The 25,948-nt window shown below is 36.8% G+C and overlaps 2 protein-coding genes and 1 pseudogene across 3 annotated transcripts in view; 2 read left to right on the forward strand and 1 right to left on the reverse strand.

The window, feature by feature from the left end:
- The window catches only part of LOC126709222 (12S seed storage globulin 1-like), a 66,091-nt gene extending 60,313 nt beyond the window's left edge, over positions 1-5,778 (forward strand). For both annotated transcript variants that reach the window (XM_050409353.1, XM_050409352.1), the window contains one exon: positions 5,654-5,778. The gene's annotated coding sequence lies outside the window, so the exon portion shown is untranslated. The remainder of the gene's footprint in view (positions 1-5,653) is intronic.
- LOC126708353 (cucumisin-like) lies at positions 308-20,008 on the forward strand (annotated as a pseudogene).
- A 1,032-nt stretch (positions 20,009-21,040) lies between these two features.
- On the reverse strand, positions 21,041-23,295 carry LOC126709223 (bifunctional dTDP-4-dehydrorhamnose 3,5-epimerase/dTDP-4-dehydrorhamnose reductase). The gene is made up of 2 exons (XM_050409354.1): positions 22,748-23,295; positions 21,041-21,691 (listed from the first exon to the last, which is right to left on the reverse strand). Exons 1-2 carry the CDS (start codon positions 23,201-23,203, stop codon positions 21,239-21,241), a joined length of 909 nt encoding a protein of 302 aa, XP_050265311.1. The 5' UTR covers positions 23,204-23,295; the 3' UTR covers positions 21,041-21,238.
- Positions 23,296-25,948: the final 2,653 nt, after the last annotated feature.

Consider the following 25,948-nt stretch of genomic DNA (forward strand, 5'->3'; position numbering starts at 1 on the left):
TCCAGCAAAGGAATGCCTTCCTTCGTTGATCCTTAATGGTTGGTTATTTTGAAAACTTATTTTAACAGTACCATCAAGATATTGTTGAATATGAGTGAGATCAAGTTCATCAAAAACAGGTTTAACAAGAGGAGATTCTTGTTCCAACAACCATTCAGTGGGAAGCTTAATGTCTTGCCATTGAATCATTTTTGGAACTTGAACTTTAGCATCAGGAGTTGAACATTGAATTAACATAGTTTTACCAGAAGGTTCTCTGTGATTTATAGCACCAGGATTTAATTGAGTACCCAACAATCTGTAATAAATGAGGTAAATCAAAGCAAAAGGCTTACTACTTTCTTCCATGACATAACCAGATGAAGCAATATTTAAAGTTAAAGCTTTAACAATATTAGGATCATCCAAAGCAAGAGTAAGATCAAGATAACAGTTAAAATAAACAGGACCATCATACAAAGAAGCAGTAATCATACCAAGAATGCTATCTTTAAAATTTTTAAATCTAGCATCACGTAAACACATGAGAACAGAAGCATTAATACCCTTTCGGGTGAGTGGTTTAATAGCAACCTGAACCATACCAATATGCAAATAACTGAGTTTTTTAGCAATGAACTCATTAATATTTCTTTTAGAAAACAAGCAACATTTTTCATGAACTCTAGAAATAGAAAATGTTTGTTCAACAGTTCTCACTTTGTAAATGGGATAGAAAGTAGTTTCAACAAAGCTAGTCTTATAAACAGATTTAGTATCAACTTTAGTAATATTCCATTTCCGGAAATCAGGGATCTCATGTTCTTCAACAATGTGATCTTCTTCATTTACGATAACAGGAGGACAACCAGTCCTCGAGCTGACAGAGGAGTTGGATCTCCACAACTTATCCATACTATCCTAGGTTCAAAACTCAATTATCATGTTTTTCTCACAACCGTTGCATTTCGTAACACATACCCTAACCAACCCTATATCTCTCATGCCCTACACGCCCTCTCTTGGCTCAAACGGGCCTTACAATTCGATTTTGGGAATTCACTTTACAACTAGGGTGGCGCCAACGATGGTAAGAAAGGAATACAACAACAGAGTACCAAAGGTTCGGGTAGACACGGACAAGAAATTAAGGCACAACAACATTATCACCGGCCAGAAAATAGTGGCTCTGATACCATAAAGGGGGAAGGGGATGTACAGCTGAAGGGAAGAGACAGAAGCACAGTGTAATATAGTGAAAGTAATGTAAGTAAATAAATTAGAACAATAATAAGGCGGTAGAACCAGCCAAGCAGTATATATGAAAATAATTCAAAGTAAATGAAAGCAATTTAGAACCGTCCGTTATGGCGGTAATCTGTCCAAGGTGGCGGTAGCAACAAATAGAATAATGAACAGAAAACTGAAAATACTTGTTATTGAAAGTAGAATAAACACTTATAATAGTAGTGAATACAGGATCTCAACAGTACAAGTTAACAATTACAAAACTTGAACTAGTCCTAGTTACAAGGTTTTGTAAGGAAATAGTGGTACTAGAAACAAGGTAATAGGAGCAAGGAATTCTCTCTAGAGAAAGGCTTCTAAGGGGAAGAAGTTCCAAAGAGAAAATACTAAGTAGAATTCTAAATATAAAAGCTTAAGGGAAGTAGAATTATGTGTTAGACTTAAGGGACAACCCCCTTAAATAGGCAAAATTTCGGGTGACCAGTGTTATGAACAATAAAAAGTGAACAGTAATCCGTGAATAGTAATTCGTGAACAGTAATCTGTGAACAGTAATCCGTGAACAGTGTTTTTTCACTTTTTGACTTAAAATCAGCTGAAATTTTTTTGTCTTTTTCTTGGTTTAGACTTTGTCAGAAGAAGCATGGCAAGACCAAAGCATGAAAGCATGACAAGACGTAGATTCCTTCTTTTCCTTAATAAATATATATATATATATATATATTACATAGTAAAATGAATATTACAAATAGGTATTAAAAAATATAAAAATTATTTCAAATGAATTTACAAGGTAGCGGGAAAGTATCTAGTAGCTAATAACCATGCTAGAGCCTAGAATGTGACATTTTTAGGTAATCCTAATGTTATGCAGAGTGAATGAGTAGTTACTTAAAGACGTGTCAACAGGAACCAAATAGTGATCTTGGACATGATTGAGATTGACACACGAAAACAATGACGGACAATCTACAGAATAGTTTGGGAAAATTTTAGATTGAGAGGCGAAATGTGAGCAATGTGACAGTTTTAGCTTGTATGATAATCAAGAGACTTCTAGTAAGTTTACACTCAAAAACAGAATTACACTTCAAGGTCATCACTTTTATAACTGGAACTACCCGAAAGGCGTTATAGAAGTTGTTCATATTGTAATATGCTTCATTCCTAATATAAATCCCTTCCCATAACAGCTTTAACTCTTGAATTATTTCAAAGTTTTTTTTTCCCAATAGCAGTACTTCAACAGCCAAAGACTCGCTAATCTATAGTTATGGGAAGAGTTTTAATAGATATGCAGCTAAATTAACTGATGAAGAAGTTGCAAAATTCTCAGGTGAGTGCAAACTAGTGTGAAGGAATGAATTTTTACTGCCATTTATGTGCTAAAAGCAGTTGAAATGTGTCGCAGAAATGGAAGGTGTAATTTCAGTGCTTCCAAACCACATACTAAAGCTTCACACTACAAGGTCATGGGATTTCTTGGGATTCCCCTCAAAAGGCAAACTTGGAAGCCCTCAAGAAGGAGACATCATTATTGGGCTTCTTGACACAGGTCACCATTTTGCTTTGCATAAAAGACAAAGCAAATGCTCAAATTTGAGTTTTTTCACGTCTGTTGTGTTGCAGGAATCTGGCCAGAATCGGATAGCTTCAATGATGAAGGGCTCAGCTCTCCACCTAGTAAATGGAAGGGTAAATGCCAAGGTGCCAACTTCACCTGCAACAAGTGAGCTCTCTTTCTGCCTGGAACTTATGTGAGCATTGCCATGGGTAAGAATGAATGAGATTGAGAAAATTTAAGAGAAAATAAAATGGGTCATGTTAGTGACTGTCTGAAGGAATAGATTATTAACAAGTAGAGATACGAGTTTGTTTTATTGATGGCAAATAACCAACAACTAAAAAGGTCAAAATCGTGATTAGCACAAAAAAGATGAGTCACTACATTGTGAAGATTATTCCATACTAGGGACACAAAATCATTAGTGATTGTCTTGCAACTTTTGGGACAGGGGACACAGGTAACTATTACATAATTTGAGACACAAACTTAAGACATGATAAATGACATTCATCTGTTAGGCATTCATCTTTGATAGCAACTCACAGAAATTCTAAAATGACAGCAAGATCATTGGAGCCCGTTACTACAACAGTCATGGCAAATATGACATCACAGACATCAAATCCCCAAAAGACTGAAGGTCATGGAACGCATACATCCTCAACAGCCGCAGGGAGGGAGGTAGCTGGAGCGAGCTACTTTGGGCTAGCAGAAGGAACTGCAAGAGGTGGAGTTCCTGGTGCAAGGATTGCAATGTACAAAGTTTGCTGGTCATCTGGATGTTACTCAGCAGACATCCTAGCCGCATTTGAAGATGCAATAGCAGATGGAGTGGACATTATTTCGGTGTCCCTTGGTTTCAGTGGGTTTCGTCCATACTTCGAAGAACCAGTTGCTATTGGGTCTTTCCATGCCATGAGAAAAGGCATCTTGACCTCATGTTCTGCTGGAAACTCAGGGCCTGTCCCATTAAGCGTCATCAATCATGCACCTTGGATATTAAGTGTTGCTGCCAGCACCATTGACAGGAAATTTGTTGCTCAAGTTGTGCTTGGCAATGGACAAGCCTACACTGTTGAGTTTTTTTATTGAAGTTATTCTATTTAAAATAATGCATTTCAATAGAGTAATCTTCACTAATACCATACTAATTGTTTGAATGATCTAATGAAGGGTCTCTCCATTAATAGCTTCAACCTCAATGGAACATCATTTCCCTTGATTTGGGGTGGAGATGCTGCAAACTACTCTGCAGGTGCTGACCTGGATATTTCAAAAGGTTGCTTTGATGGTGTCCTGAATTCATACAAAGTACAAGGAAAGATTGTTTTCTGTGAAGCAGCCGTCAATGGCACTGGCATCCTATTAGCCAATGGTGTGGGAACCATTATGGCTGACTCATCATTTTCTGATGTTGCTTTCAGCATCCCGTTGCCAGCAACAGTATTTAGTGTGGAAGATGGCCTCAAAATTTTAAACTACATCAGATCAACAGAGTAAATAAATTGCTATAATAATTATCTTTAAATAAATCATTGATGGCATAAATTGCTTACTTTCTTCAATATCCTAATGAAATACTTCAAACCCTTGTTAGAAAACTGACTGCCACTATTCCGGTTGGTGAGACATGGAAGGATGTCATGGCACCTTATGTTTTATCATTTTCTTCTAGGGGACCCAACCCTATCTTCCCAGACATTCTCAAGGTGATATAGAAAATGAGTACTTAGTTTACAAAACTGTTTTCATCTATAATTTTAGTTTCAGTTTTAGAACATGGCTTGATATGTTAAAATTATGTTTGGATGATATATATATGAAGCCTGATCTTACCGCCCCTGGAGTGGATATTCTTGCTGCTTGGTCTCCAGTGGCACCTCCTTCCGTGGACCTGGACAACACTAGAAGTGTCAAATTCAAGATAAAGTCTGTGACATCAATGTCTTGCCCTCACACTAGTGGTGCAGCTGCCTATGTTAAGGCTGCCCATCCGAACTGGTCACCTGCTGCCATAAATCTGCCCTCATGACCACAGGTGAAGTAATAAACTTGACTTCTAGAACATGACTTTGTTCAAGTCAATTTTGTTATAGAAAATGTTAAAATTTCCACTAATTTAACTATAAAAGGTTTACAAATTAGCCTGACAAAACCTGAGAAAATGGCAAAATGATGCAACATGCCTTACTTTCTACTGTTTTGTTGGAAAAATTGAATTCATAGACTAAAGTCACTCTGATATGGACACACATTATAAAGCGTAGTTTACTCTCTCTCTCACTCTGAAATGGACCCAAAGAAGCATGAAGACCTTGAATTTGCTTATGGATCTGGGCACAACAACCCATTGCAAGCAGTAGACCCTGGGCTCGTCTATGATGCATATGAGGCAGATTACAGACTTCCTCTGCATGCAAGGCTACAATACCACCGCGTTAAGACTCATCATCGGAGACAACAGTAGCTTTTGCAATACCTCAAAGCCTGGAAGAGCATGGAACCTTTACTATCCCTCATTCTCTGTTGCCGTGGAAGATGGCCAGCAGATTAAAGCTGTATTCACTGGGACAGTCACCAACGTTGGCCCACCAAACTCAACCTACACTCTTAGTACATATATGCCAGCATCATATGACTCATATGACTTTGATTTTTCTGTCGCAGTCCAATATTCACTCATTTGGCTGGAAGGACTTCTGTTTGGAAGGCTCTATCTCCTTCGGTTCTCCAGGCTTCATTCGATGTGGATGCTGATACAGAGAAGCTTTTCTCCTCAAAGAGGACTTCTGATGCCATTTTCTTCCCTCCACCAAATTGATCAAAAAACTAGCTTAGTCTTGCTAGTTTCTAAGTCACCTCAATAAAAAAGCTTAGAGTGCTCTAGCCCTGTATGGCCTTCTATATCTTTTATGTTTGGGTTTGTGATTGTAGACCTGTTGACATGGTCTTATGATAGATGTTCATTTGGTGTTTTGGTGTTAGTAGGAGTTGGTTTGTGGGCTGTCCAAAGTTTTCCAATAGTAATGTCTTATTATATTTCTTTATTTCTTTTCATTTAACTCCAATCACCAAATAATTTGCATATGGTGTTGATCTACCACATTTTTAATTGTGGATTGAAACACCATTTCACTTGAAATGTTGAAAATCCTTTTGAGAGTGTGAAAGTCCTCATGTGTATGATAATGTTGGCTTTTTTTTTTTTTTTTTTTTTTAGGGTCCTGAATAAGAAATTTTATTAATAAACCAAAAGGGAATCAACCAACATCTGAGAAGCAGTCCAAAAGGAGAAGGTTTGCAAAAGAAACAACAGGTTCAGGTCATCAGAAATTACCAATGAAGCTTGGTCAAGGAGGAGAGAAGAGGAAGAGAATCAATAACAAACAAGACATCTCCTTCAAGAATAACTTGGGCAGTTCTATTTGGTTAAATAATTTTTTAAATATGTATTATTAAGTAACAAAACCCAACACTGGATTAGATCATTAGTTTGAACTTTGAAGTATGAAAGGAATACATTTCAATTATGGATATTCTTCACATTTGCTACATGAAGTGGTCCACTAATGTTAAAGATATTATTGGTTTGTAGAACAATTTTTAAGTTAAAAAAAAAAAAAAAAAAAAAAAAAAAAAAAAAAAAAAACAACCTACCTACTCTTATATTTAAAACAATTTAAGTCGTTATCAAAAAGAACCTCTTCCAAGTCCAAGAAGTGAAGTCCTATGAGAAATATTTGGGGCTCCTCTCTTTTGTTGGGAGGGGAAAAAAGGCTAGCTTCAACTATATAAAAGAAAGGGTTTGGAGGAAACTCCAAGGATGGGAGGGTAAATTGTTATCTCAAGCAGGGAGAGAGGTCTTAATCAAAGCTGTGATCCAAGCTATCCCTACTTATGCTATGGGATGCTTTAAATTGCCATTGGGGCTCTGTGATGATATTGAAGCAATGATTAAGAAGTTTTGGTGGGGGCAAAGAGGAAATAGAAGAAAAATTCACTGGATCCGGTGGAGCGAATTGACTAAATCCAAAATGGTGGGTGGTATGGGTTTTCGCGACTTGGCTCATTTTAATGACGCCCTTTTGGCGAAACAAGCGTGGCGGCTTTTGCACAACAAGGAAACCCTCTTTTACAAAGTTTTTAAGGCCAAGTTCTTCCCCAACACTTCTCTTTTAGAAGCTAAGGAAACAAGTTCGGGATCCTATGCTTGGAAAAGTATTCTTTACGGCCGTGATGTTATCCTTGACGGTGCTTGTTGGAGGGTGGGGAATGGAAAGTCCATAAAAATATTGCAACACCATTGGCTGCCTCGAAAACATCCAACCAAGATCCTCTCTCCAATGGTGGAAACAATGGAAGAAGCCACAGTGGATAGCTTAATTAATGAGGAAACGAGAAATTGGAATGTTGCTATGATTGATGGAATTTTTGCTCCACAAGAAGCTGAGGAAATAAAGAACATCCCACTGGCTAGAGAAGACTCTGAAGACTCTCTGTATTGGCCGTGGGAGCATGATGGGAGATATAGTTGCAAAACAGGCTACTGCTTCTTGAAGGAAGATGAAGTTGATTTTCAAGTGCCTGTACACCATGAGCATGAGGAAGGGTTATGGAAGAAGGTTTGGGCCCTTGACTGTCCAAATAAAATAAAAAATCTCATCTGGAGAGCTAGCCGTAACTCTCTCCCTACTAAGTGCAATCTATATAGACGGACAGTTATTACAGAACACTGCTGTGACCGATGCAAAGAAGAATCTGAAGACATGTTGCATGCAGTGTGGAGTTGCAAAAAACTGGATGGGGTTTAGGGAGCAAACAGTGTGTGGAACTTTCGGAATCAACAGAGCTTTGCAAGTTTTAGTGAGCTTTTGGCCTGGGTCTTCGATCATCAAAGGAAACCGGATCTGTTTGCCTTCATTATCTGGTCCATTTGGCACCAAAGGAACCAGTTTCAGACTCAACAAGCTCATCGTCCCTTACAACAAATTCCCAAGTGGGCACATGACTGTTTCAGTGAGTTTCAAGCGTTGAAAGAAGCACCATTACCCAGTAGACAGTTGAGAAGAATAAGATGGAAACCTCCAGACCAGGGAACGCTCAAAATCAACTTTGATGGCGCCATCTTCACCGAGGAAAAATGCTCCGGATTGGGAGTTGTGATCCGCGACGAGAAGGTCCTTGTTCTGGCCTCCATGGCAGCTCAGATTCCACAGCAACTCCGGCCTGAGGAGATCGAAGCTCTGGCTGCGTCCAAAGCCCTTGAGTTCGCAAGAGATTTGGATGTCACTGATGCAATCTTGGAGGGTGATTCTCTAATGGTGATGTCAGCTCTGAAGCTCAAGAATTTTGGTCTTGCTCCGTTTGGGTTGTTGTTACAAGACTCTGTAGTCTTTTCTTCAGGTTTCAAAAATTGTCCTACTCTCACACTAAGAGAGAGGGCAACACAGTAGCACATAATTTGGCAAAATTAGCTTCTAATTGTACAAGTTGTGTAATTTGGATGGAAGATGTTCGACCTGTTGTAATGCCTTCTTACCAGGCTGACTTAGCTGGTATTTCCTAATTTAATGATAGTACTGTTTCTCAAAAAATAAATAAATAAAAATAAAAACAATTTAAGTTAAATAATTTGGGATAATTACTGTTACCTTTGAACCGTTAATATATATATATATATATATATATATATATATATTGGTTAAAACTTAGTTACAGTAGCTTAGGTTTCTTACTTTAAATTTTGACGTCTGTCCAATTTACAATTTAACACCTCAAGCAAACAGCGTTAAAAAAGAAAAGAAAAGAATGGTCCAATGGAGTTCCCACCGAGTTTTCCTTCCATTTTCGCCACCACGGACAACCCTCCTACTATCCAAGTCGCAACCAGTGTTCTCCTCACCGGCGCTATCTATGTTTTCCTCTTCCGCTTTGTCCGTCGCTGCGCTAAGCAAGCCAAAGAATTGGATTCTTCTTGGATCTATAAGGCTTTCTTCGTTTTTGATCTATGATTCTGATCTATGATTTTTCTTTTTTGATCTGCGATTCTTTCTCTCTCTCTCGGTGTGTGTATGTATGTGTATCTGTGTCCTTCTTCTTTTCTGATCTATGAGGCTTTCTTCGTTTCTGATCTATGATTCTAATCTATGATTCTTCTTTTCTGATCTATGATTCTTTCTCTCTCTGTCGGTGTGTGTATGTATGTGTATCTGTTTCCTTCTTCTTTTCTGATCTATGAGGCTTTCTTCGTTTCTGATCTATGATTCTTCTTTTCTAATCTATGATTCTTTCTCTCTCTCTCTCTCTTGGTGTGTGTGTGAATGTATATCTGTTTCCTTCTTCTTTTCTGATCTATGAATCTTTCTTCGTTTTTTATCAATGATTCTTTCTTCTTTTCTGATCTATGATTCCTTCTTCATTTCTGATCTATGATTCTTTCTTCTTTTCTGGAGATTTTAAGCCAGTGGGTTCTCTTGCAGTTGCAGTACAGGAAAAAGAAGGAAGAAGGGAAAAAAAAAAAGTTTTAACGCCGTTTGTTTGGGTTATTAAATTAGACAAATGTCAAAACTTTAAGTAGGGAACCTAGGTACTGTACCTAAGTTTTGCCCATATATATATATAAACTATTAGGCCTCACATCCTATATATGTTTAATTCATCTTCTTTCATAAAAATTTGTGTGTAACTATAGTCAATGAAATTTTAATATAAATTTATTTAAGTCATACATACATGATATCTATCTAACCATTAAAAACCTTTTTTTTTTTAAGTCCTAGGCTCCATGTCGAGTTTGTGTAATCTGTTCTGCTTCTCCTGTAGCTGGTTGGTAATCTCCCCCAAAATCTCTTTTACTCCACTCCTCTTGATGCATGGAGTGGCTGAATTTGTTAACTCTGCAATACTTGTGCTTTGACATACAATATACTCATGTTTTCTACAACTCTTTAAGTTTGCAATAGAATCATAGGTCATGGGTGAGGACTGCAACTATTTAAGTTTGCAATAGAATCATAGCACATGGGTGAGGAAAACATAGACCAACATAGAGTGGCCGTATATTATTCTGCTCGATTAAATATAAGTCTTTGATTCAATTTAAAATATAAAATAAAAATGAATGAGTAGTTTACTGTACTATATATTTTCCTGTGAAACAAAGCTAAACATTTCCAATACTCAAGACAGAATCATCAAAGAGAAGTGTACCGAATTTCCCATATGCAGGCGAGGGCCAGCCATTGACTCCAGGACACATACGTGTAAAAAATAAGACAAAAATGATAATAAATTGTTATTACAAAAAGAAATGATAAAACTCTAACTAGGGAGACTCGGACAATTATCATGACGGCATGCCTAAATAATTGTACTTATTTTTTGAGCTAGTGGCAAAAAAAAAAAAAAAAAAAAAAAAAAAAAATTGAAAAGCAAAGACGACCAAAACAATAATATAATCAGCTTATTAATTTGGTCAATTGAAATTGGCAACAGCAATCTCTTCATATATATAATGTTTTTTTAACATATTTTGGTGACAATAATTTGGGGACTATAACAAAACAGAAACAAGTGAAGCTTGACAAATGATGGTAGAAACAGCAAGCGGATATTTCAAGTTTTCATTTCTTGTATAAATACCAGAGTTTTATCTCGTAAGGCATCGACTTAAGACTCTTACAGTTGAACAAAGTTCAATACCAATGGCCAAGGCAGTGCTACATATTCTTTTGCACACATTATTACTTGCAGCTCTTCTGATGAGTTGCCATGGCCAGGAAAGGAAGGTACATCGGTTTTTATAGTTTAAATTTAGTCTATTTAATGTCCAAAAGTAATTCAACATGGTTTCTTTATTAAGGAGTTTGTGTTACGTACAGGTTCACATTGTATTCACGGGAGAGAAGCCTTTAAGGAGATTTTTCTGTCGAATCAACGCATCATTCCATGCTAGAGAGAGTACGTGGAAGGTGTTATAACTTTTGGCCTGTCACTACATAATGTCATAATTTATCACAACTCTTCTAGTTAAGTTAACACCCGATAATTAGTGTTAGGAGTTATAATAGTTCAAAACTACGGCAATTAAAAGCTATGTACAGTTACTGTAATTACTAATAACCATGCCAGAGCCTCGAAGCTAACGTTACATAGAGCGAACGAGTGGTGAAAATGGCCAAATACCACCCTTTCATAAAATTTGTAGCAAAAAAACACTGTTTCGGAACTAAATGGGGATCTACCACTTTTTCTAGTACTCGAGCTCACTAAACTCGAGTTCCCTATTTTCTATTCCACCGTGTCACGTCTGACATGGCATCTGGTATTTAAAAATTCCACTTGGTACTCGAGCTTCATGGGCTCGAGTACTGTTCTAGTCTAATACCCATATCCATTAAACCCGAGTATGGCCCCTGTTACCCACACTTAAACTTACTGAACCCCTATTACCCACACTTAGATCCCACTCAGCTTACTCTCTCATCACTCACTTTCTCAATCTCCCTCTCACTCTCTCAATCTCACTATCAACTCACTCTCACTTTCTCAATCTCGCTATCATCTCACTCTAACTCTCCCACACACTCTTAATCTCCCTCTCAGTCTCACTCTCGCTCTTATTCTCAATCTCCCTCTTGCTCTTAGTCTCGCTCTTAGTCTCTATCTAGCTCTATACTCTTCCTCTTACTCACGCTCTCTACTCTCACTCTGGGTCTGCATCTTTAGTTTGGAATCAAAAGGTATGTCTTGCTCAATTTGCATCTTCAGTTTGAGCATTGGGTATTTGTGGGAGAGTAAGAGTGAAATGATAGCAAGATTGAGAAAGTGAGAGTGAGTTGATAGCGAGATTGAGAGAGTGAGAGGGAGATTGGGTATTTGTGGGATTTTTTGTGGAGGTTTTTGCTATAAAGGTTTCTGTTTTGTTGTTTGTTGCTGTGGAAATACTTAAAAAGGAAACAGTAAAGAAAGCTAGTGTTGAAATTTCCAATTTTGTGGTCATGTTGAAATGGCAACTTCCTAGCTCAATTCAAGTCAATTGAACCTATTACATTATTCTGTATAAAGCTTTGTTTTTTAGTCTTAAAAAGTTTTTTTTTTTTTTTTTGGCTTTCTCTATCTCCAACCAAATACTGGGTTATGCTGTGTTTGTTGGATTTATTTAATGATTGAAAAAAATTTCATCAAATTTTGAAGGCTTAAGATGAGTCTGCATGTCTATATTGATGTCTTTTATGGGGAAGAAATGGGTTTCATTTGTTGAGAAGTTTAGCTCTTGAACGATTTTTCTTTTTTTGGGAAACTTGATGGTTGAAATGTTGTATTTTGGTTTGCAGATTTGTTTCTGACATTTACTTTAATTCATGTTACCAAGTTTGGTCCTTAGTGAGGAGATTCGACCAACCGTAGAAATACAAGCCGTTTGTTAGCAGGTGTAATTTTTTATTTCTTTTTTTTTTTTTTTTTAATGAACATTTTCATGTGTTATTAGAGCAATCAATCATTGTAGGACACAGTTAGCATTCTCATTGAGGCCATATTTGATTTGTGAGACTGAGTAGGTTGCTAATAATATATAGAGGATCCATAGCTGAGCCTAAATTTTTTGGGGCTTGATGTTGTTGAATAATGAGTAGGATGCTTGGACTATTAAAGTGAGGGTTGAATTTAATAATGTAGAGAGACTTTCATTTTAGAAATTTCTTCCATCTAAAACTTGTGGCTTATTTATTTAGGGTTGAAAATGTTTTTATCTTGTATGCTGATGTATTCTATTTCTATTAGGTGAATATGTTGTAATCTACTTAACATTCTAAAGTTTAATTCTTTTTTTTTTTTTTTTTTTTTTTAAATCAATGAAGGGTGCATTAGATATATATTATTGCCATTTTCAGTCAAATATGTTTATAATTAAAAATAAATAAATAAGAAGAAGAAGAAGAAAGTTTATGTATTTGAAGTGAATTTTCTCTTGATTGCTGTTGTCACCAAATGCCAGATATGGACCCACATCAAGCGGGACCCTCTATACAGACTGTCTTGACGAGACAAGCTGTGCATCGTTCAAGTTTGATTTGGGATGCTCCTTTGGAAGGCAAGGTATGCACTTGTCCAAAATCATAGTCAATATATGTAGTAGAAATATTTTTGGCATTTAAGTTTGAAGCGTAATTATTACGTGCTACTTTGATTATTATTAATACTAAGCTGCTTTATTTGTAGGAAGTGCCAGGTGTACTGACTTGTCGTCACCAAGAGAAAGGTTTGCTTGAAGGTGGGTTAGATCCATGGATTGCCACTTATATCACAGATGCAGGGTTAGATGGGCTACTTCGGTCCCACATATGGACCTTGACCATGCATTGATCACGGCTTTGGTGGAGAGATGGCGGCTGAAGACACACTCATTCTACTTGCCCCACAATGAGATGACCATCATGCTACAAGACATGGAGGTTATAATGGGGGTACCTGTAGATGGCTTGCCGGTGGTGGGATATACCTATATGGACAATTGGGGCACCTCTGCGCCGACTTGCTAAGGCATAGGCTGCCGGACAAAGAAGTCAGTGCTAATAAGAATGATGGAAGGGCCGAGGTTAAAAGCCAAATGGCTTGAGGAGCGGTTTAGCAACCCTCTCCCGGCTAAGGCTGCTGAGGTGCTTATGTAGCAGTATGCTCGGTTTTACATACTGGGGATGTTGGGTGGTACGTTGTTTATGGACAAGTCTGGTGAACGGGTCTCAATTATGTATCTGCAATTTTTCAATATAATTAACAACGGAAAGAATTATAGTTGGGGTAGTGTAACACTAAGTTGGCTATATAGACACCTGTGTAAGGCATCAGAGAAGACAGCCAAGCAGATTGGCGGTGCACTACTATTAGTGCAGTTGTAAGCATGGGCGAGATTTTCAGACATATGTCCTATGATGAGGCATCCACACCAGGCACTGCCCCCAAGTCCACTTGCTATCAGGTATGTAGGACCTTAGATAGTTACCGTTTTACATTTCCGCATTAAGTTTTTTTGCATGGGAATTATGTAAGTAACTAATATGAAGGTTATGTCTGTGTTGTTTGCTAGATGGAAAGGGGCTAAGATAACAACTGAACATGCAATGCACATCTTACGCGCCTATCGTGTGTCGCTTGCTTCGCTACAGCGAAATCAAGTATCGTGCCTTACAAGTGGGAACCGCTTTGGCATGTAATTGTTGTACTTACAATTCGCTTTGGAATGAATAAACATTTTTTTTTTTCGGAGTTACATGTATTGTTCACATTCGTTACACATATTTTCTAATTATATTGTTAATATAGTTGTTTGCATCTGTTGGATCATTGCAGATTGTCTAGGAGCCATACAAGAATTATTTGGGTTCCCTGCCCGCATATTGTATAGCAGGCCAACACATATGGAGGTCTATCGTGCTGCTCATACATTTTTGGGTGGTTGAAGGTCATCACCCCGAACGTGTTCTCCAGTAGTTTAGGATGGAGCAAGGCATACTAGTTGATGTTGATACTTCAACTGAACTTCACAAGATAACACTCCAGGGCAAGCAGCAAAAAAACTAGGCCGAAGAACATGCCACGCATATTGCTAAATGGGCTGCGCATGCCACAATTGCCAATACACCGCCCTTTCATGGGGAAATGAGCTACAACGACGAGTATATGCTGTGGTTTCGTCCCCTCAATGGAACATCATTTCCATTGATTTGGGGTGGAGATGCTGCAAACTACTCTGCAAGTGCTAACCTGGATATTTCAAAAGGTTGCTTTGATGGTGTCCTGAATTCATACAAAGTACAAGGAAAGATTTTTTTTCTGTGAAGCAGCCGTCGATGGCACTGGCATCCTATTAGCCAATGGTGTGGGAACCATTATTGCTGACTCATCATTTACTGATGTTGCTTTCAGCTTCCCATTGCCAACAATATTATTTAGTGTGGAAGATGGCCTCAAAATTTTAAACTACATCAGATCAACAGAGTAAATAAATTGCTATACTAATTATCTTTAAATAAATCATTGATGGCATAAATTGCTTACTTTCTTCAATATCCTAATGAAATACTTCAAACCCTTGTTAGAAAACCGATTGCCACTATTCTGGTTGGTGAGACATGGAAGGATGTCATGGCACCTTATGTTGTATCATTTTCTTCTAAGGGACCCAACCCTATCGCCCCAGACATTCTCAAGGTGATACAGAAAATGAGTACCTAGTTTACAAAACTATTTTCATCTATAATTTTAGTTTCAGTTTTAGAACATTGCTTGATATGTTAAAATTATGTTTGGATGATATATATGTAGCCTAATCTCACCGCCCCTAGAGTGGATATTCTTGCTACTTGGTCTCCAGTGGCACCACCTTCCGTGGACATGGACAACACTAGAAGTGTCAAATTCAAGATAGAGTATGTGACATCAATGTCTTGTCCTCACACTAGTGGTGCAGCTGCCTATGTTAAGACTGCCCATTTGAACTGGTCACCTGCTGCCATTAACTCTGCCCTCATAACCACAGGTGAAGTAATAAACTTGACTTCTAGAACATGACTTTGTTCAAGTCAATTTTGTTATAGAAAATGATAAAATTTCCACTAATTTAACTATAAAAGGTTTACAAATTAGCGTGACAAAACCTGAGAAAATGGCAAAATGATGCAGCATGCCTTACTTTCTACTGTTTTGTTGGAAAAATTGAATTCATAGATTATTAAAGTCACTCTGATAAGGACACACATTATAAAGCGTAGTTTACTCTCTCTCACTTTGATATGGACCCAAAGAAGCATGAAGACCTTGCATTTGCTTATGGATCTGGGCACAACAACCCATTGCAAGCAGTAGACCCTGGGCTTGTCTATGATGCATATAAGGCAGATTACACAGACTTCCTCTGCATGCAAGGCTACAATACCACCGCGTTAAGACTCATCATCGAAGACAACAATAGCTTTTGCAATACCTCAAAGCCTGGAAGAGCATGGAACCTTTACTATCCCTCATTCTCTGTTGCCGTGGAAGATGGCCAGCAGATTAAAGCTGTATTCACTGGGACAGTCACCAACGTTGGCCCACCAAACTCAACCTACACTCTTAGTACATACATGCTAGCATCTATATGGTAAGAAGCCCACTTGTGGTTTACACAAATCTCCCAGGTTCTTAATACGGATACCCTTCCTTCTCAACGTCTCAGGAAAAACCAGACTCCAAAGGTTCTTCCATGAATCACAAGAACGGGATCCTCAAACACAAATATTGACAATAAGTACATTTCTCGTGGTATCGGACCCGTCTCTCTCCCTAGTAGGAGTTTATTTTCTCTCATTTGAATACGAGTTGTTCCATCCCTAACCTTCAGTTATAGGGGTTGTATAGTTAGTCTTTTGTTCTCTTTAGGCAGAAGCAAATAATTCCCGGTTATGGATCTAAGTATTCTCTATAGCTTACAAAACTTGCAGCTCACAAAAGAAGAAGAAGAAGCTATTCCTATCACTGGCACAAACAGCTCAGGCCTCCTTGAAGAATATTCCCTAAGTCTTTTTGGGCGGCTTCTCTCTGATCGGCAACAGAACCAACGTGCTCTAAAGAATACCCTTAGATCAGGATGGAAAATGGGTTCAGACATGAGAATAGTGGAAGTTGGAAATAATATACTCCAATTCAAGTTTAGCTCAAAGTATCAATTAGAGTGGGTTGAGAGGTGTGGGCCTTGGAGCTTTGATAACGACCTCCTCTTACTCTGTAGATGGAGAAAAGGGCTGACTTCCACAAATATTTCTTTCACCCATTCTCCTTTTTGGGTCCAAATTTAGGGCCTTCCTTTTGAGTATATGTCAGAGGAAGTTGGAGAAGAAATTGGTAGCAAGTTAGGTAGATTTATCGAAGTTGATAGGCGTTCGTGGCAATCTGATTAGGCAAAATTCATGAGAGTCCGTGTGGAGTTGGAGATTGATAAGCCACTGAGAAGGGGAGCTTATATTGCAAGCTCTGATGGTGAACGCCTATGGCTTACATTTAAATATGAAAGACTACCTACTGTTTGCTTCATTTGTGGGAAGCTTGGGCATGATAATTAACATTGCCCAACGTCCAATGTTTGGCAAAATGCTTGCCATCAGTATGGGGACTGGTTAAGGGCTGATGTCTCCGACGAGTAAGGAATGCAACGACAGGCCCGGCCGGCGACTGGTTCTTCATCGAAATGTTTCGAGGTTTCAGGTCTAGAGAGTGGGAAACAAAACTCAGAGAAGGGTGATACCTAGGGAAGGGATAACACCACACGTGTGGATGGACAGCTTGCTGGTGACGTGCAGGTCTTCAGTGGAACTTCAGAGCAGGTAATGAGTGGTGCTACAGGGCAGGTTACCAGTGTTTTGGGTTTTTGTGAGAAGTCACGTGCTTATCTCTAAATCCAAATATTTCAATTGAGCATGGGGGCTCTATCTCTCATGGGCCAAAAGGCCCCACGTCACAAGGACCGAAAGGCTTTATTTCTCAAGGGAGCCCAAGTACCAAAGCTTCCTTAGACAAGAATGAGAAAGACTGCCTAGTAAAGAAGAGTGCGGCCAGTACTGTCAAAGATGGTGTGATTTTTTAGGCCAAAGCTAACGAAAAAGGAAAACAGATTTTGGGTAAAAGCAGTCTAAAAAAAGTTGCCAGTGCGAAAGGAAAAGCAAGCGATGATCAAACTCTCGACCAGATGATGGAGATAGGAACAAAGCGTTTGAGAGGGAAAGAAGCTTTAGAGGAAGAGAGCACTCGGGCTCAAAAGCATTTCTGTGAAACAGTCAAATCGGGTTTAGCTGACTCTGTCTTAAAGCCAGTTTAATAGGCTGCACTTTTCGATGCTTTGTTGGGATCCTTGGACTTTTTCTGTTTCTATTAGTTTTGTCCTCTTGAAAAGGGAGTTCAACAGGGTAGTACATAAGCCTTTTAGCTGGTGTGTTTAAGGTAAATCTTTTTTTGGTTTGGGAGGGACCTTCTTTGCTTGATGTTGCTGCGTTGGCAGGTTGGTAGCTAGGGGTCTCTTTCCTTTCTTTTGTCTTTTCTGTTGTACTTCAATTTCTTGTGGCAATGAATCTTTGTTTCCCTTAAAAAAAATAATAATAAATAATGACAATAAGTCTTATCACACAAATTTTCTTACAACTTTTTGAGGTTGCATGTTTTTAATAATAAACAATAAAGTTACTTGGCCAAAGTTTGGGGCTCTGACTCTCTCAACATGATCATGGCTGTCAGTGCGGACTTACACCAAAATCAATAATAACTTTTCAACTTAGGAATTGTAAATAAATAAAAATTAATTGTGTCATAGGGTGTGTTTGGATAGAACTTATTTTGCTGAAACTGAAAACTGAAAACTGAAAACACTGTAGCAAAATAATTTTTAAATGTGTGAATAGTACCGTGGGACCCATTTTTAATGAAAAAGTTGATAAAAAATGAAATTTGTGGGTCTGTGAACAGTGCACAAATGCACTGTTCACTTAAAATTGGTCAAATGTTGCGGCTACTGTTCATGTACATTACATGAACAGTAACCGCTTGTGAGAAGGAAATCGCGTGAACAAAACAAAAAAAAAAAAAAAAAAAGAAAAAAAAAAAGGAGAAAACGTAGAAAACGTAGAAAACGCAACGCAGCGCAGCAAACGCGAATACAAACACACACATAGTATTACTGAATTTTTTTTCTAAATAACAATAAATATTAAAAAATTTAGTTAATTGTCACATTTCAAAACAATTTTGAAAACTAGCATCTCGAGTGTCTAAAACTCGAGTTCCAAGATAAAACTCGAGTTTTCAAGTCTCGATTTGTAAGTGGATTAAGTTAAATTGGGAAAAAAATCAAGCTAAAAATCAAGTTTTAAAAACTCGATTTCCATTAATTGAGAAAAAACGCCGCTATAGGTCTGTAAAACGTCACTATAGGTCTTAAAAACGCCACTATAGGACCCCTTAAACCTGTACTTATAAAAAATTTTTGCAGAAAAATGCCGCTATAGGGTTTTAAAACGTCACTGTAAGGCTTAAAAACGCCACTATAGGTGAAATTTTTTTGCATGGAAATCGAGTTTTAAAGACTCGAGATCTATGTGGCATTTCACACTCGCAAGACGAGTCTTTTGGACTCGAGTTATAATATGGATCTCGAGTTTCAAAAACTCGAGATGTTAGTTTTCTAAATTGTTTGAAAACGTGCCTAACTAACTAATTTGAATGGTTGAAGAAATCTGATATGCACAATACCTCTAGTATTACTAGCATTGAGGTTTGTACATGCATTTGAGATGGCGTCAAATTTGTACCCGTTTTCTAAATTGAAATAATGAAAATGTCAGAAGCACCTCTCTGTCATTCCGCTCTTCTCTTGTCTCTCCCTATCATCTCATAAAATGGAAAACGTGAAAAACCTAGATATCATTCTAGCTAGAACTCTACAATTTTCTATAAATAAAATTTTCAATTTTATTGAAAGCGAATTGTTGCTTTCATTTCACAGGTTACAAGCCTATTTGCTCCGAAAAAACCTTATTTTCAACCAAAAAAAAAAATTTTCTAGAAAATTTTTTTTTTTAACATATCCTAAATATATCCTAAATAATACAACCTAATTTTGATTTTTAAAAAAGCATAGAAATTCACTCAGAAGTTAGAATCAAGTTAATAAAAACGGAACTCCTAAAATTACGAAAATTACATAAAAATATATTTTAAAAAATAACGAACATAAAAGTTGACCCTCACTACCACCAGGCTAATGCAGACTACATAGACTTCCTCTGCAAGCAAGGCTACAATACCACCAGGCTAAGACTCATCCGTCATCACTAGAGACAACAGCAGCTTTTGCAACACCTTAACTATCCCGTATTCATTTCTGCCTAGCCATGGAAGATGACCACCGAATCAAAGTTGTATTCAATAGAACATTCGCCAACGTTGGCTCACCAAACTCAACCGACACTCTCAGTATGCACATGCCCGCCTCTGTTGCTGTCACCATAGAGCCATCATTCTCGTCGTTCTGTGTCCTCGGAGAGAAAATCGTTTACAGTGCAGGACTATGGCCCAAATATTACACAGCAGCCAATTATATCTGGAACAATCTTGTGGAGTGTGGTGAGACGGTTTACACATTTCTCCCTGGTTCTCTACACTCTTCCTTCTCCATGTCTCAGATTTTAAAGATTCCTCCATGTATCACACAAGGATGGAGGATACACAAGAATGGAATCCTCGGACACTGACATTGAGGTCTTTGTGCATTTGAGATAGCATGTCAATTACTGCTATTGTTGTCTTCTCATTTGAAGGAGACCATAAATGATGACAACTTTGAGCCAACCTATGTTTTTTAATATTTTTTCAATGACTTTCAGAAATTTAATTTTCTGTTCAATCATTATACTTCCACACTAGAACTAGAGGTGAGGTGATTTCTGGAACAATTACAAAGTTCGGAAAAGCTTGGAATCAGAAATGGTTTACTACTGATTCACATGCCTATCTACCTCTCTCAAGGTAGACAGCCCTGGATTTCCAATATAACATTCTCATGCCTTGGAAAGATGAAATCTTTCAAAGAACAGACTGCAGTGGTAAAGAAACCAGTATTTTTAGAATCAATAAGATTTGAACATTATTAGTCCTACCACCAAGCACCAGCAATCTTGTCTATAAGTAACAATCTAATCCCATTTTACAACTGATCTTAAGACCCAAAGAGAGGAAAATATTACGAATTCAAAGGCTACTAATTCATGCAACAAAAATAACAGGATCCTTGGCCCTGGGCAGCTAACTTATGTTGCGTGCCCGTGCTGCAGGTCTCAAGAACTTTTTTGGTTTAAATGTATCTTTACCCCCATAACAAACCAAAACATGATACCTTTGTCTTGTCCAATTAAAATCCTATAGTATTGTGATTAATTGATTATTACAAAAGGCTACAAAATTAGGGAAGAAAAAGGCAACTACTTACACTAAGAATTAGAAATTGTGTGACAGAGATTGAAAATCTAATACTTAAGCAATTAAGCTCAACCAAAAAGCAGCTGCCATACATCATAAACAAAAACAGGTCACCAGTGAAGTATTTAATCTACCACATTCCCAATTAAATTGCAAATGCCAAACATCAGAAAAATCCCAACTCTCAAATATAAAGCAGTTTTAGCCATACAATACAGCGAAATAAATAAATAAACATTATAAGAATGTAGAACTCAAAACATCACTTCCAATCAATTTATTCATCACCAATTGGATACAAATATGACATTCAAATACAAATAGGGCAATCAAGAGTGTTGTGTGGGAAGAGGGGGAACTCATATGATGGGAGCTCTTATCAAACCCCACAAAAACAAAATAAAATAAATAGCAGGGAAAGTGAAAAATTCGAACCTAAAAGTATTAAGCTCCATCAGTCTTCTTATTTGGTTGAAATACATGCTTAATGAGTGATTCCTTGATGGACAAGAGTTCAGGGAATTCCTGCTTCAATTTTGTGGCATCAAGCTCATTGTTGCTTCTTGGGGCAACGATCACCTTAGCTTGCTCCTCAAGAGTAAAGTTCTTCCATGTGAAGTTGGGATCAATGTATTCCCTGTACATCTCTAGTATCTCATTGTGGCTGACCACTCCGGGGTTCGTGAAGTTCCAGATTCCAGTGAGATTTCTCTTTGCCATTTCAATTGAGATTGGGAGTAGTTCATCTAAGATCGTCATTGAGTTTGGAATGTTAACTACCTTCTCATATCGAGCTATCTTTGTGATGAAGTTGCGAGGGTTGGATAAATCAGATGAGATAGGCATTCTAACACGCAAGGTACAGACATTTTCATAATTCTTGAGCAGATCTTCAACCTTTCAAATATCAAATAAGGAGCCAGAGTCAGAGTAGCATACAATCTATACATCGGAACAGCCATCAACTATTCATCTTGCTCTATTTTACCACATATGAATGTGAATGCAAGAGGATGAATGTGTGTATGGTTAATGTGTATTAAAGTATAATAGTCACAAAAGATGAAGCACATCAGAAAATTATGACCAGGCAACCATCAACTTCTTATTCAACTATTCAATCAAAACCAAAAGCCTATTAGCATCTAAAATTGAGAAGGATTTTAGATGAAAATTTTGGATCTAAAATTCCAACTTTACTAATCAGATAATTGCTGATCCAATTGGCCAATGAGATTTAAGCTCAAAAATGACACCACCTCCCCACTTATTAAGACTAAGGTGGATAATGAGATCGTGGAATTCACTACCTAGCTACGATCTACTATTACATGAGTAACTTACAAATAAAATAAAATTGTTGATCTAATTGTCTAAAGATCATGTAACCTTACTCCAATATATTCTTTTAAAAAATAAAGTTTCGTTTTTTTATGAAAATAAACATACTAAGAATTTTAAGATCCATGTTTTCGTTACCATTTTATTTTTCCACATTTTTTTAATGATAGGTTCGATTACAAACTTTAATTTATAGAACAAGTACAACGCACCATAAAACAACAATCTACACAAGCAAATGCAACATTTCTTGGTATCATTTCAATATATGCTTTTTTTTTCTTTTTTTTTAATTTCAATATATTGCAATCATGCAAAATGCGACATTTTCAGCTCAATTTCATGTAGTCAAAAATGTACCACTTAGAAACATCATGCTTACGTAACTGCTACAAATCCAATCAAATCGTGGTGTCAGATCTAGACAGGAAAAAAAAATCTTAGGAATCAAAATGTCAGATCTAAACATGTTTAAGAAGGCCCTAGTTACCTAAAACGTTACATCTACAATGACATTTCATTTCTAGCCAACCACCAAAAAATAATTAAAATAATTAAATAAAAAATAAAAAATAAAAAAAGAATAAGAAGTTTAAAGTTTAAACCCAGTACCATAGCCTTGGTCTTGGAATAAAAAGATCCGATGAAATTAGGGGTGTCCTCCTCCTTGTACCCGATACCGGATCCAAGTGGATGATCCGAATCATACTCAAAGATACATCCAGTGGCGTAGTTGATCAAGACAATACCCTTATCTCTGCACACGTCAGCCAAGGTGAGTGTTCCAGCAACGTTGGTTCGAATGGTCTCGACTTTGTGTGACTCGCACCAGTCGACGTTGGGGCGGCCCGTGACGCCGGCGGCGTTGAACACGTGGGTTGGCTTGATGGCCGCGATGTCGGCTTCGAGTGACGAGCGATTCTCGAGGCGACCAGAGCCATAGACGAAGTCGATGCCTTGAGCTTGGCAAAGCTTGCCCAGGAAACCGCCAATCCAGCCGGTGCGACCATAGATCAGGAATTTGTACGGCTTGTCGGTTGCTGAATCTCCATTTACTGGAAAACCCATCTGAGATAGATAGAGATGATGATATTGTGTAAGAAATGTGAGAATGTGAGAGATTTGGATCTGGTGGGTGTATATATATATATTAGTGAATAACAATATTTGGGAAGATTTATGGGATCTTTGTAATATAGACTGTTGTATTTTTTTAGGACAGCGATGGTGGGACCTAGGCGTTGCTTTAATTTAATGTAAAGAGTTTGAGGAATTATCAGAAGTGGGGACCTCACTCGTTTTTATCATAGATTTTTTTTTTTTTTTTTTTTGGTTAACGTTGTGAGGAAATAAATTTTTTCGATAAAATAAAAAACTTGCCTGAGATTTGGACTAATAAAGGGAAATATAAATCCGGTCTCACACTTTTTGTTTTTTAATTTACAGATGGTAACCATCTTATTTGGTTCTTATTTTTTATACTATATCTTAATTTAGTCTTTAATTTTTTAGTTTTGTATCAATTTAATTACATTATATTTTAATTTGATCTATACCCCTTCAATTTTATATCAATTTAGCTAATATTGTTATTTTTTGAATGAAAATTACCGATGTGAAAATTATTTACGTAACTAGTGGCAAATAATAATAATAATAATAATAAAAAGAAGAAGTTTCTATAGATGTGACAATAACCTGAGATCTATCTTGTCAAGACAAGTTTTTGAAAAGAAGTAGAGGGAGTAGGAAACTTTCAAAAGCACAAACAAACATAATAATTTTCACAATAATTGTATTGACAAACTTTTACTAGTTCTATTAGCTCATTATTGACATCATTTTTTTAAAATAACTCATTTTCTAAAAAAATATCATCATCAAAACAAACAGAGCATTAAAGGAAAACTATCTTTTCTTTCCCGTATTTAACTTAGGGTATGTTTGGTACACTGAATGGGGACTACGACAGGAATTGTAATTTTTATTACTAGGAATAAAATGTGTTGTAATGTAATAACTAAACATATTCATTAGTTTGGTTGCAAGTTATAACATTAGAATGAAACTTAACATTTATTTTAGGAAATTTCTTACTCATACAGTTATATTTTCTTAAAAATTGTTATTTTTAAATTTAAGAGAGATATGTGTTATTTTTTATGATTTTTTATTTTTATAATTATTAGATGTATATGGAAAGTTTGTTTACTTGGAAATATATTAAGTTTTGAAATTATTGCACTTACTAAGGAATAGTTAATACAACATTTTAAAGAGGAATAGTTATTCCTCATTTTGAAGAATAGCTATTCATATGGAATGATTATTCCTTGTAATAAAAACATAACAAAACTAAAGAATAACTAAACCATAGGAATAACTATTACATTACAGCGTCTATTACAGTTTACCAAACATGCCCTTAGTGTAAGATAGAGTTAATTTCCACTAAAATTTTCTAGAAAACAACCTTATCTCATGCAAAACTGAATAAGAAAACCAACTCTATCTCATGCAAAACTAAATAAGGAAAGTCAAGAGATAGTTTTTCAACTTATTTTAAGATCACTATCAAACATAAGAAAATGAGATAATTTTCTAAAATTGCTTTTTTGCTTTTTGAAGAAGGGATTCATTTTCCAGAAAATAAAGCTTTAATTTTAAAACTTTAAAGTTAGTAATTAATTTTTCATAGACTAATTGAAATAGATTGTTAAGAGTTTTCACATCATTGCTTGTATAATAAAAAAATGACCACATTTTAGCCAATCAAGTCCAAAATTCACTCACATTAGACTATGTAAAGTTATGTAAAAATACATGGGTTGCTATAGTAATTGTGTAAATTTACACTGGCACTATTTATTTTGCATTTTATTTTTTATTTTTTCTTTGCGTATCCTAAGGATAAAAAAATAAAATAAAATAAAATAAAGTGGATGATGATTGTTATGTGTGAAGAAAGAAAAACAATTAAAAAAAATCAAGAAATATTGATATTGTAAATGTAGAGTAAAATAGATAATTTGATGTGGGATGATTTGAAAAGTGAGTATGTTAAATAGAAAAAGTATGTTCTCATGTTCTAGTAGACATAAATTTTTGCATGAGCTGAGAGCATTTGCATAAGCTTTTAATTATCTATTTTATGCTACACTAGTATTATTCCTGTATGATACACAACTTAATGAAGAATCATACGTGTAGGGTCACGATTCAGGGTCCAAGCCCAACAGGTATGGGGTTCTGGCCCAAGGAGCCCGAAACAATGAATTTATAGAGAGTGAGTTACAGAACTAGGCCCTAACAAAGTGCATATTAGTTAACATTGGGCCATACAACAATTGGAAATAAGAAAATCTCCTTCATGTTCATTAGATATATGGTCCGAGGAGACGTAGGGGATGTATCTCTGTCTCTACTCAAAGGCTATGGTTCTCACCCTCTTCTTCTGTTCTAAGTTCCTCCTTTTTTCCGTCCACTTCTTCATGGGGACTCCCCCCCTCTTATATAGCCCCCTTGAAGTCATCAGAACCTTACACTTGTTGATCATCTGGACCTTCACTTGAGTGCCCTTCCCATCGGACATCTCCCCTATCTTTCTATGAGTTGTGGTAGCCAAGGTAACATTGTTCACAAGTCCTCTACACATTAATGCGGCCGGAAAAGTAGCTGTCATGCATTTAATGTGACAGCTATAGCCTCTCCCTTGGCATCCTACACTTTCCTCCCTCTTACGGGCTTGTGGGACTCATCCCTGTTACTAATACTCGTTGGAGTGAATCCTTATAGCTGGCAGAGTGCATGTTC

This window comes from Quercus robur, chromosome 12 (genome assembly GCF_932294415.1).
Source record: "Quercus robur chromosome 12, dhQueRobu3.1, whole genome shotgun sequence".
Lineage (NCBI taxonomy): Eukaryota > Viridiplantae > Streptophyta > Magnoliopsida > Fagales > Fagaceae > Quercus > Quercus robur.